The 13,542-nt window shown below is 41.9% G+C and overlaps 1 protein-coding gene across 1 annotated transcript; it reads left to right on the forward strand.

Annotated features, from left to right (window-relative positions):
- Window positions 1-5,165: 5,165 nt before the first annotated feature.
- On the forward strand, window positions 5,166-13,326 carry LOC142375102 (uncharacterized). The gene is made up of 8 exons (XM_075459026.1): window positions 5,166-5,278; window positions 7,759-8,085; window positions 9,189-9,254; window positions 9,355-9,441; window positions 9,545-9,573; window positions 9,664-9,720; window positions 11,727-11,795; window positions 11,946-13,326. The coding sequence occupies exons 1-8, from the start codon at window positions 5,218-5,220 to the stop codon at window positions 12,051-12,053; spliced, it is 804 nt and encodes a 267-aa protein (XP_075315141.1). The 5' UTR covers window positions 5,166-5,217; the 3' UTR covers window positions 12,054-13,326.
- Window positions 13,327-13,542: the final 216 nt, after the last annotated feature.

The raw sequence follows: 13,542 nt of genomic DNA on the forward strand, positions 1-13,542 counted from the left end.
CGTGATATTTCCAGCTGCTGTGTGCTGGCGTTCACAGAAACATGGCTGGATTCTTCGGTGCCGGATTGCGCCGTCTCCCCGACTGGATTTACTACCTTTCGTCAGGACAGGACGTCGGAATCAGGCAAAAGCAGAGGTGGGGGTGTGGGTATTATGGTTAATTCACGCTGGAGTACGGATGTAGCAGTTTTAACAACACACAGCTCACCAGATCTGGAGCTATTGTCTGTAAAAGCGCGCCCTTTCTACCTCCCACGAGAATTCAGCTGCGCCATCATAACAGCTGTTTACATACCCCCCCTGGCGGACAAAGGCAGCGCGCTTGAGGACCTGCATAGGATTATAACTGGACTTGAGAATGCTCATCCTGAGGCAGCTTTTATTGTGGTAGGCGACTACAATAGAGCTATGATGAGGAAAGTTTTGCCTAAATATCACCAGCACATTAACTTTCCAACTCGCGGTGACCAGACTCTCGACCATTGTTACTCCCTACTGCGGGGCAGCTACAAACCCCTCCCCCGCCCTGCCTTTGGAAAGTCAGACCACATTTCCATACTGCTTCTCCCCGCCTATAGAAAACGCCTCAAACAAGAGAAACCGGTTACTCGAGTAGTTCAACGCTGGAGTGAAGAATCGACCTCCATCCTCCAGGACTGCTTTGAGACTACAGACTGGCAGATGTTCTGTGATGCAGCCGATGGAGACATCGACGAATATACAGACTCTGTCTCTGCCTACATCTCCAAGTGCATTGATGATGTCGTTCCGAAGGTCACCGTCAGGTGTTTCCCCAACCAGAAACCCTGGGTAAACGGCAAAGTACGTGCCAAACTTCTGGCACGGTCGTCTGCCTACAGCTCAGGAGACCTGGAGGCCTTGAGGAGATCCAGATACGACCTCCAGAAGACCATCAGAGATGCCAAAAGAGCCTACAGGGACAAGCTGGAGTCTGTCTACCACAACCCTGACCCCAGACGCATGTGGAATGGACTACGCACCATCACAGGCTACAGAGGAAGGAATAGCAGTGATGCCCCGCCCGCCGCCTCTCTCCCAGACGAGCTCAACACCTTCTACGCTCGGTTTGAGGCGAGCAACGACACCCCTGCAGTGAGGCTAGCTGAGGACCAGGACGACCGCACTCTGACCCTGTCCACGACCGACGTGAGGAGAGCCTTCAAAAGAGTTAACCCACAGAAGGCAGCAGGGCCGGATGGCATCCCAGGCCGAGTCCTCAGAGCGTGCGCCGACCAGCTAGGGGGGGTATTCACCTCCATCTTCAACCTCTCCCTGAGTCTGTCTGTGGTTCCCACCAGCTTCAAACAGACCACCATTGTTCCTGTCCCCAAGCAACCCTCCATCTCCTGCCTGAATGACTACCGTCCTGTAGCACTGACCTCTACCATCATGAAGTGCTTCGAGCGGCTAGTCAGGACACACATCTGCTCCTCCCTCCCCGACACCCTGGACCCTCTTCAATTCGCCTACAGGCGAAACAGATCAACTGATGACGCCATCGCACTGACGGTGCACACCGCCCTCTCCCACTTGGATAAAGTGGGCACATACGTGAGGATGCTGTTTGTGGATTATAGCTCTGCATTCAACACGATTGTGCCTGCCAAGCTCGTCCCCAAGCTCAAGATCCTGGGTATTAACAACTCCATCTGCAACTGGATCCTGAACTTCCTGACGGGCAGGCCCCAAGTGGTGAGAATGGGGAACCTCACCTCCTCCGAACTTACCCTGAGCACTGGAGCCCCCCAAGGCTGTGTGCTCAGCCCCCTCCTCTACACCCTGTTCACACATGACTGTGTGGCCACTTTAAGCTCCAACGTCATCATCAAATTTGCTGATGACACCACCGTCCTGGGTCTCATCTCCAACAACGACGAGACTGCCTACAGGGAGGAGGTCAGTACCTTAGCTACCTGGTGCCAAGAGAACAACCTCTCTCTCAACGTCAGCAAGACGAAGGAGATGATTGTGGACTACAGGAAACAGCAGGAGGGGCACGCCCCAATTCACATCAACGGGGCTGAGGTGGAGAGGGTTTCCCACTTCAAATTCCTCGGTGTGCACATCAGCGATGACCTAACCTGGAGTAGACATACTGACATGACAGTGAAAACTGCCCAGAAGCGCCTTTATTTCCTGAGGAGACTCAAGAAGTTTGGCATGTCTACAAAAACCCTCACTGACTTTTATAGATGCACCATCGAGAGCATCCTCTCTGGCTGCATCACTGCATGGTTCGGCAGCTGCTCTGCTGAAAACCGTAAGGCCCTCCAGAGGGTGGTGAAGACAGCTGAGCGCATCACCAGCTCCTCCCTCCCCCCGTGCAAGGCATCTACCACACAAGATGCCTGAGAAAAGCACGGAAAATCACCAAGGACCATAGCCACCCCTCATATGGACTGTTCAACCTTCTGCCATCTGGTAGACGCTACCGGAGCATCCGGGCTCGGACTAGCAGACTAAAGAACAGTTTCTTCCCCCAGGCCATCAGGCTACTCAACCAGTAACTCATTGGCACTCAGCCACTTTAGTTATGTACATATTCTCACATGTGTATATATATATATAGTTGCACATTTCACTTTTTTTTTTTATGCACAGTTATACTTGTTTTGTCTTTTTTATGCACAATTTTTCTACTTATCTTTATTTAATGCTGTTGGCGACGCCTTGTCACCAAGAATTTCAATGCACAGCATGACCCAGTGTCTCTCTGTACAAATGACAATAAATCTTGAATCTTGAATCTTGAATCTTATTTGTACTACTGTAGAAGTTTGGTGTCATGGCATGTGATTTAGTGTGGTAATTTTGGAGATACTGCCAGGTTCCATTAGCGCTTGTACTAAGCTATTCGGGATAACTCAGTAACTCAGCTGATGTTCAGCCAATATCGGCAAAACTTCGGGTGGGCTACTTGGCTGGATATCACGGTTCAAATGACCCTAGGGTGAATCTACTCCGAACCATCACTTTAACTAGTGGATAACTAGACTAAGTAGTGGATAAAGGAAGTGATTCGTGACAGCTGCCTGCATTGAGCCTAGTGGGCAGCGAAGTGAACGCACAACCGGAAGTAGTCTTTTTTTTGTCCCCTGACAAAGGCTACGCTTTTATGAAATTTTATAAAATATATAGAGAACGAAAAACCGTTATTAACCGGTTTTGTGGATTTCAGAATAACGTTTCTGTTCCGGAACAGTTGAAGACCATTTCGTTTTCGGTTTTCGTTCCTTGAACCGGTTCGGAGCCCTGCTATACAAGTATAATGAGATTAAAAGCATCTCCTTTCTCAATGCAGACATGAGCATATAAAAAATATAAAAAATATAAAATATAACAATTTTAGACATAAAACAATAAAATATAGTACAAAAGGGGTAGTGGAGGGTAGGTGCACTGAGATATTACTATATATATAAATAAATATGCATTCAAGTGTGGGTTATTGCACATAACAGAATATTGCACATAACAGAATATGGGGGGGGGGGGGGTCACTATGTAGAGTCAGTGCATGTTTGAGTTCAGAGTTTTTATGGCATTTGGGAAAAAACTGTTATTGAGTCTGTTTCACACGGAGAGCTGCAGCTCACCGAGCACTTCCCTCTCTGTTGTTGAGAAACCGCTGGGTTCCAAACATGGCAGCTTCGAATCATACTGACACAAACTAAATAATGGTTAAGGTGTAATATTAACTGATTGGCAAATTATGCAAAAAAAAACCCAAAAATTATTAAAAATTATTACAATAAATTATGCTACCTAAACAAATATACCTCAGTCCTATAGACTTTTATGGTACTTATGGACATAACGGGGGAAATTGCAGTCACTTTGGTTATTTGGCAGACCAAATAACCCCTCGACTCTGCGTTGTGTTTATTTAAGGAAGACAAGGAGTTTCTGGACGATTGGACATTTTATTTCCTGTGTGGGAACATAACAGGTTTGCATCAGTGCAATCGGTTCAGCTTCGCACAGCTCACTCTGATGCAGCTTTCACAGACTGGAAATTGCACTACCTAAAAAAAATGTCAGGAGCCACCACTGGTGGAAACATCAGTGTTTAACATAGAAGTCGTTCCCTCTGAGGTATCTGTGCACTATCACCACTGGGGGCAGTATTTGACCTGAAACAGGAAGAAATGAGAAAGTGCAGCCGTCACCGCCCAACTTTCTGTCTCACACGCCTCTAAGCTTCACTCAGTGAGGACGGCATGATATCAAAGTAATGATTTATCCTCTTATCAACCCCTTCTTAGCATTTATTGGAGTTTTATTTGCATGCACAGTCAATACCGATTACACACATGAGACGTGTTTATCTGTTAGATTCACAAGAAACACACAATATTATTACCAAAGAGGCAAAGTAAGCATCTAATGTGCAAAAGGCCGGTTTGCACTTCAGTCACAGTGGAGGGATAAAAGTAGAGTTTGAGAGAACTAAGATGGATCTGTTGTGTTGACTCAACCTGATCAGCGTTTCACACGGAGAGCTGCAGCTCACCGAGCACTTCCCTCTCTGTTGTTGAGAAACCGCTGGGTTCCAAACATGGCAGCTTCGAATCATACCGACACAAAGATCTGTTGTGAAATCTAACTAAACGAGAAAATAACACTTAGTTCATTCTTAATTATCGTCCTCAGTGTGTAAATGTTCTGAGAAACCTGTCAGTCACAGCCCAGGTGGAGCCTTTAATCGTTCTTCTGCAGTGGACAACAAAAGCTGCATTTTCATTTCACTTTAAAGGGAAAAAATGGTCTTAATAGTAAAAATAATAATAATAATCATATTTTCAAACGTGAGCCAACTAATCACCCACATTCTCACAGAAACACTTCCCCTTTGGTTAAAAATAGAGAAGACAACCTACAGATTTTATCTTTGTTGTTTCCAAGCAGCTGAAGTATTCTGTTGCTTCATTAACCGCTGAGTTTGGGCTGCTGCAAGAAACATCTGATAACACAATGTAGATTTCCTCAAATTTTCATAAAACAGTGAAATATTTCTTCACACATTTGCATGAACGGAGCAGTTTGTCTGAGCTGCTGACATAAAAAAGCCTCTGTGGTCAGAGTGAGGAGGAGACTTTAATCAGAGGAAGTAGACGCCATATCTGGCTGTTAGAGGCTCAGTTTCAGACACTCTGAGAGCTGACAGCGAGAGAACAAGTCAGAGAAAACAGCAGAATGATTGAATCCAAATCATTTAAATTATCTCTGTTCCTGACATGGATGCTTCAACTTACAGGTAAGAAAACACATCATCTGTTCAAAAAGAGACAAATAGTCTTAATTGATAATAATATTGAGAGTTTAAACGGTAACATTCATAAAAGAGGAAGAAGTTTCCGGGTTGTTTTCACACGTCGGCTCATTTTCTGTATCTTTTACACACGATTTAAGCTTTCCATGACACAAAGCTTCACTTTAACATGTTGACAGTTAAATTAACAGTAAAATAACAGTTCAGGGGGTCATTCTTTTTTATAACACCTGATGTGCAATCATGCATAAAGAAACACCAAATGTGAGCAGGGTTCCCACACGTCCTGTAAGATAAATTAAGAGACATTCTTTTCACATCGTCGGAAACTAACTACTTTCCAGTTAAAGTAGTTATCAAAAGAGAAGCCCACCGACCACAGGAAGAGGGGCCTGAGATGAGAGAAGTACGCAGTGAAAACTACATGTTACATGTTCATTTGAGGAGCTGGTTCTTATTTCTAATGTCGGTAGCATAAATGAAAGGAATATAACATGGATGAATGAGCTTTCAGCTATCAGTCAGTGAATTTGGCTGCACGGTGGTGTGGTGGTTAGCAGCGTCGCTTCACAGCCAGGTTCAGTTCCCGGCTGGGGCCTCTCTGTGTGGAGCTTGCATGTTCTCCCCGTGTATGCGTGGGTTCTCTGCGGGTACTCCGGCTTCCTGCCACCGGCCAAAAGCATGCATGTTAGGAAGGAAAACCTCGGAGACACAAACCAGGGTAGGGGATGCTCTGCAGCCTTGGCTGGCAAGTCGCTTTCGAGAGGGAAAACTCGGACAAGAAAACACACGCTGAAGACGGATGTACTGGGCTCCTGGTGCGGAACGGCAGTACAACGCAACTACGTCATGGAGACGAAGGAGACAACGACAGTTAGCTGTCAATTTGACTTTATTTTCTTACTAACAAATTAAATGCAATTTAAAGGGATAGTTCGCCTCTTTTGACATGAAGCTGTATGACATCCAATATTAGCAATATCGTTTATGAACATTTTCTTACAAAATCGTTCTGCAGGAAAAAGTCAGACCTCACAATTGCTTGGCCCTATTTTCTCTCCCTTCGTATCACTGCGTTCAGCCACCTGCCGACAGCTGCACCTGTTACGGTGTTTGCTGCTCGGTCTGCACAGCAGGCAGTGATACGAAGGGAGAGAAAATAGGGCCAAGCGATTGTGAGGTCTGACTTTTTCCTGGAGAACGATTTTGTGATGCAAATGTATTTCTCTTTTGAACGCATATTGTTTTGAGAAGCAAAACGCTTTATTTTTTAAACCCCAGCCAACTAGCCGGACTACTTTCATCAACACCAAAACGAGGCTGGAACTCTGCTCACAGGACGCAGCAGGGGGTAAGAAGATGTTCAGAAATGATGTTGCTGATATGGGATGTTACACAGCTTCATGTAAAAAGAGGCGAACTATCCCTTTAAAAGGCTTGACAGGCTGATTAAACTAAATAAAATGTTATGGTAACCAATGCAGGATGAAATATGAGAAGTAATGAAATAATGAATAATAAGATAAAGAACAAAAGGACCTGATTCAACACTAAAGGAGTAAGGATGAGGAGCATGCAGTACCGTGAAGATGAGAAAAAGAACGAAGAGCAAACTGCAAATGAGAAGAAAAGAAAGAGAAAATGTTAAAGCAAAGAAGAAGAACGATGAAAAGCAGCGAGATGATGCAGAAAGAAACAGACGAACTGGCAGTGAAAGCAGAAAAAACAGGACTTCATCAAATGCAAAGCGTCAAAGTGTGACAGAGAAAAAGGAAAAGCTGGAAGCTGCAGAAAAAGCTCCTAAAAAACCTGCAACTAACTAACAATTACTTTGTTTGATATGAACCTTTTTGCACTGCAGGTTAAACTATTAGTTGCTTTGGACAGTTTATTTTTGCAGTGATTTATATTTTGTTTGAGAAATGCAGGTTCCAGATGTGCAGAGCAGACTGAGTTGTACAGCAACCTGATATAAAAGAAAGGAAATAGTTTTTTGGTGATTTATGGAATATATAAATAATACTTTTGGATAAAGTACAGGAGAGAAAATAGAAGAGAAAACACTGTTGAAGTGCCACCCTGTAATCTGTGGGTGTGTTTGTCTTATTCTGTGATAAATCCTGCATAATTAGTAAGTTATAGCCTTAAACTGCACATCTTCTCAATCAGACGTCGGGGGGACAGAAGAGGAATAAATATAGAAGCAGGAAGGGGGGGTTAATGAGTGTTGAATTAACCTGAAAATGTCCTGGAAAAGTCCTGGAAAATAGTTCCAAGAAAAGAGTGGGAACCCTGATGAAGTGATGCCAAACTGCGTTACTGTGGAGTGTTATTAATAAACTGTTTGATGAGACCAGGCTGTTCTAACACGATGAGTTTAGTTTGTTCTGAAATAAAACATGAAGTATGAACATAACAGCTGCAGCTTTCTTTAAGTTTGTTTTCTCTTTTTCTCTCATTTTCAGCTTTAACTCAACAATTTCCCAACAAGGATGTAACTGTTGGAGATGATGTCACTTTGCCTTGTGAAGGTTTTAAAGAGTTTCATGATGAATGTAACAGTACTACCTGGCTCTTCACTGTCCCAGGCGCAGCAGCAGCAGTGCAACTGTTTGAACATGGGAAGGTTCACAGTGCTGCCCAAACTAAAGCAGACAGACTGAATGTTACAGCGAGCTGCTCTCTGGTTATAAAGAAGGTCACAGGGGAGGATGCTGGTCATTACACCTGCAGACAGTTCAAATCAGGACAACAGGTTACAGACTCTACTGTTAAACTGTCTGTTTCTAACAGTGAGTATTTACATCATGTTGTTTTCACCCTGAACTCTCTCATTATAACACTCTGAAACATCCCAGTGAAGAAGCTCCATGTAAAGACACTGATGTGGACACATCATGTTGCTCTGTGAGGACACATGGAGGCTGTAAACATATCCTGAGGTGGCTGAAATATTTTAACTAGGGCTGGGCGAGTTAACTTGTTAATTATTTAACGCCGACAAATATTTTATCACGCATTAGCGCAGGTTTTATTATCTATTTTATTATTGTAAAAGTCTGTTGCTCACAGGCTTTTATTTTGTAAAAGTCTTTTGCTCACAGGCTTTTATTTTGTAAAAGTCTGTTGCTGTCTGCTGCGGAACCGGAAAAGAAAGTAATCGGCGGATCCACCAAACATGGAGAAGGGTACGGAACTTTTACTCGGCCATTTTCATGTTAAAGTTCTTCCAGACGGCAGAGTCGACAGAACCAAAGTCATCTGTAAACACTACCAAGTTGAATTGTCTTCTCAGCGTAGTAGTTCCAGTCTAAAATATCACTTAAAGGCAAAACACACAACTGATAGCAGCAAGTCATTCAAGGAAACAGACAGTGGAGCGAGGCTTCTACATAAAAACTACAGAAAGATGCTGATGTTAAAAGTGTGTTTGCACAACAAATGTTATGGCACTTTCATTCATATGGCAGCACATTTAAAATAAAAATAAATGCTAAAAGCTATACACTACTTTTGGATTCATTTTTGGAATTTGCGTACAAATGCGATTAATCGTGATTAATCAGGGAAATCATGTGATTAATTAGATTAAACATTTTAATCGTTGCCCAGCCCTACTTTTAACAATTATAAAAGTCTGATGACAATATTTGTTTCATCCTATTTCAGTCATTGAGATATAAACAGACGTAGATTCAGTACTGGAATCCTGTGAAAACAACATGAGAAACATTTGAACTGAGCTCATCGGGGAGCGTTGATCCCATCTTCCTGTGAAATGTAAAACTGGAGTGTTTGGAGTTTTAAAGATGTAAGGTGGCATCTCTGTTTGTTATTTATGTGCTGATTTCAGTAAATATGACACATTTCTCTGTGGTTTCCTGTTATGTTTCAGGAGTGGACACAACAACAACAGCAACAACAACAACAACAACAACAACAACATCAGTTCCAGATATAGGTTTGTCATGTAGAAGCAGCAGCTTCAACCAAAGAGCAGAATTAATGACAACATTAAACATTTTATTCTTCCTCACTCTCGCTCCGTGCTTTGATTACAGACGTAATCATTTACAGCAGTGTGGCCGTCGGTGTGGCAGCACTCTTAGTAACTGTCGTGCTGATCATCAGATGGAAGAGAAATAAATGTGAGAACAAACACAGGATAAACTTTCAGAAACTTTCGGAGAGTTTTTTTAAACTTGGACATTCAATGTTGAGCCTAAATTTGACTTTTTTTCTTCTTTTCAGGCGACAGAACACAGATGGGTGACAAAGCTGTGAGTCCAATGTTCAGTTTCAGTTGTCGTGGCCGTACGTACGCATCCATCGCTGTAAACAGAAAACTCTAACTGTACTTGTTTGTTCAGGAGCTCAGCTTACACCCTGTGATGGCTCAGTCTGATCCAGAAACCGGTCAGGACACGGTGAGGTCACACATGTGGAAACGTGTACTAATCATTTCACGTGTCTTTGTGTGAAGGTTTCCAATGCTCAGTCTCACCTTTCAGTCTAATTTTCTTGTTTAAGGCGAGACACTACAGGTGAATAGGGTAATATTTTAAAATAATAGACTTCCTCAGCTGATTACTTATACAAGTATGAAAAAAATATGTATTAGAAGTTTGGGAAATTTGCATGTTTAATTGTGCAAATTAGGCTTTATCTCATTAAATATGCGCACATTTGCATTTATTTCCGGAAGATAGATCTGAACATATGATAAAGCCAGGTGCAAAATTCTTTTTTCATTTTGTTTACACACAAAATGAAAAGAAAATTACAGAGGGATTTCAGGATATCTGCTTCCATTTCCTAGGAAATCAAAATAGTATGCCCATAGCCTAAAAAACAGCAATTTTTGCCATATTTGTTTTATTATAATGTCACATAAATCAGGCCAGGAATGATTTATCAACAAAAACTTCTGTAAATATCTTCAGAATACTGCTAAGTGTATAACTGGAAAGTTTGGGGTTAGTAGGTGCTCCGTAGGCTGAGATATTGATACTGGGAAAATACAAAAAACTGATTTTGAGAAAACGGTATTTAGAGATTTAAATTGGGGAATTCATTTTGGTAAATTTGGGCGAAACGTACTGCCGCGAGAAAACAAAATGTGATGAAATTAACATTTTAATTTATGTTTTTAACGATTTCTTTATAGCAGGCTGAAAGAACACATATTGAAGGAGTAGACTGGCCCAAAATCTAAAAAATTCCCACTCCATGAAAAATCCCTGTTTTTGCCTGCCGTGTCTGGCCTTAAAACAGACAAAGGGCAAAGCTGATGTAGCTTCTGCAGAGCAGAACGGACTCGAGGAGTTTTTAATCACATAAAAGACGTGCAAAGATGCTATTTAAAGACAGCGCAGCAGGCACACAGAAGTGGTAAAAAAAAACTGTGGATGTTCGAAAGTTAAAAAGAGGAAACAACAGGATACCATGAAATGTGAAAAAGAAAGCAGAAGCTCTGTGTGGTCAGTCATTTTCTGTGTGATGATATCAGTCTTTCATGGCATTGTGGAGGAACTTTAGCCCACTCTTCTTTCCGAACCTCAGAACTTCTCAAACCTAAGCTGTGCTGCCATGTTCTCTTTAGAGAGAAGAGGCTTTCTCCTGCAGCCCTTCCACACAAGCCATACCTGTTCAGTCTGTTTCTAACTGTGCTGTCATGACCTTTAACCTTTAACATGCTGACTGAGGCCCGCAGAGTCTGAGATGTAGCTCTTGGGTTTCTGACCTTGGGGTGACCTTGCTGGGACGTCCACTCCTGGGAAGATTGACAGCTGTCCTGAATGTTTTCCACTTGTGAATAATCTTTCTCTCTGTAGAACGATGGACTCCAGATAGTTTGGAAACGGCCTTATAACCCTTCCCAGATCGATGGGCAGCAACAGCTGCTTCTCTGAGATCGTTGCTGATGTCTTTCCTCCTTGGCATCGTGTTAACACACACCTGAATGCTGCAGAGCAACAAAGCTTCTGCTTCCCCTCTTAATTCCCGTGGAGGCAGTGAGGGTTGAGAGTCTTAGTTAAAGTTTTAGTTAAACAAATACTTTCTGAGGCTGTATCTACCTCATTTTAAGACTTGGTAAGTGTTCTAAAACCTCTGATTTAAATATACATGGTGTTTTCTTTTTACCATGACTCAAAGAGGAACTAGAATCAAGAAACAGGAACGCCAAAAATACAAAGTGTTGCAAGAAACTTTGACTTGAAAGAGTTTTTAAAGACGCAGTAAAACTGGTCACCTACAGGTAAACGGACCAACTATATTCAAGCATTTAACACTTTATGAGGAGTGCAGGAAACCCTGTTTCAGGTTTTACTTTTCGGTTTCTGGCAGTTTTTGTCCTCAACTAAAGAAAATAAAAAATGAGTTTGTCCGTACATGGTTTGATATTCCACCTCTGGCTGTCTTCTCTGTGCAGACTGAAGCTGCAGATGCTGTTGCGTACGCCTCCATCAACTACAACAACATCCCCAAAGCTGGGGGCAGGGTGAGCGGTCTCATCAGTTATTAGTGTTCACCTTTAATCTTGTGTATGTGATAATGATGAAGTGTTTGTAACCAACACAAACTTATCTGTTTGCAGAAGAACTATAATGTTTTGTTTGTGGATTTGTTGTTCCTTTTCGTCGTCTTACAGGCTCAACATGAAGAAGACATGGTGACATACAGCACTGTTAAAGCTGCTTCTGCTGGAGCCTCCGATGATCCCAGCAGCCTCTACGCTTCCATCCTAAAGAACAGATGAGAGGCCACAGCCTCGTTCCATCTAAAGCTGCTGTATCTATTTCACATGAATAACTAGCTTTTAGCTTTCTTTTTGTACAGAGCTTATAGAGAGTTTTATATTTTATTTATCTTACAGTTCCAGTGTGGAAGGTTGAGGGCGATCTATTGGAAAAAAAACATCTCCAAATATGTTTTCTTAGAAAGAATAACTTTATTGTCATTACCTTGGAGCCCAGAAAAGTGTGTGTGTGGGCCTTTCGGTACATGGGAAAACGAGACCTCCAGCGTACAGTTAGGTGGTTTGAAGCTGGGATGAAAATTAACAGCTACAATTCTGAGGCTGATGGATGAATGAATGAACAGAAATCTTCTGAGTGTTTTGAATTGGTGCTATATAAATAATGTGAATATATATACATTTAAATCTACAGGTGGAGCAGGATTTTCTTCCTGTAATCCGTCATGTTACACCACCAGGTTCAGAGTATGCACTTATTTACAATGTGAATGCACACGTGAGAGAAAGGGAAGCTTGAAACACGAAGAGAGGCATCTAAACCATCTTCTCTTACATTGCTGGAACATTTCATAGAACTATTTATATTTATCACAGCTTAAACATGGCCACTCTTCTTCCCATTCGTGTTAGTGGCTTTTCATGTCAAGGCATCTGTTAATGCCACTTATTAAGAGCAAAGCCAGTAAAGAGGGTAGTTTAGATAACTCCAGGCCCATTGCTCAGCCAGCATCCTGTCAAAAGTTTGGTTTTAAAGCACAGCATGGTGCTGATTTGTACATATATGCCCTTAAAGAAACTGTAAATAACTACGGAGGTAGAACGCATATGTTTTTCTGTGTTTTATTGATATTTCTAAAGCCAATGATCAATGTCTCACCCTAGTGTCTGACAAGGGGGATTTATCCCTGGTTCTTTGTCAACCTTTCAAATCATCATTTGTAGAACCAAAGAAGACAAATGTCTCCAGTTTTCCGGTTTTAAATTGTCTGATAATAATCTTAGTTTAATAGGTTTAAATACCTTAAATAGTGTAGGAGCTATTTGTAAAGTTAGTTTTTTGGTTCTAGTTGTAAATTCAATTAGCTAATTATGAGTAACTTTATTTGATTAATTTCAGTGCTTTATTTAGATTAGATTTTTTGCTAATATTCTTTGTTAGTTATTCGTTTAGAATATTTTGGTAATTGGGTCACACTGGGCACCTGGAGTACCAGCATGCACCTGGGTGGGCCAATGTTTGTTTTTTTTACCAGGGAAAAGGAGAGAGCAGCAGCCATGGTTTTCTTTGTTCTTTTGTTTGTTTTATTATTTTGAAATAAATCGTCACAAAAAGTCAAGAATTCAGTTTGGACATCCATCTTCTTTTTCCTGCGTTAAACCACATCCCCCATGGTGCATCAGTGGCCTTTTGATTATGTTTAGTTTAAAGTTTAGTTTGTTTTTTATGGACAAATGGCCACTATAAATAGCTTGGAGGTTTTATTACAGA

This window comes from Odontesthes bonariensis, chromosome 24 (assembly GCF_027942865.1).
Source record: "Odontesthes bonariensis isolate fOdoBon6 chromosome 24, fOdoBon6.hap1, whole genome shotgun sequence".
Lineage (NCBI taxonomy): Eukaryota > Metazoa > Chordata > Actinopteri > Atheriniformes > Atherinopsidae > Odontesthes > Odontesthes bonariensis.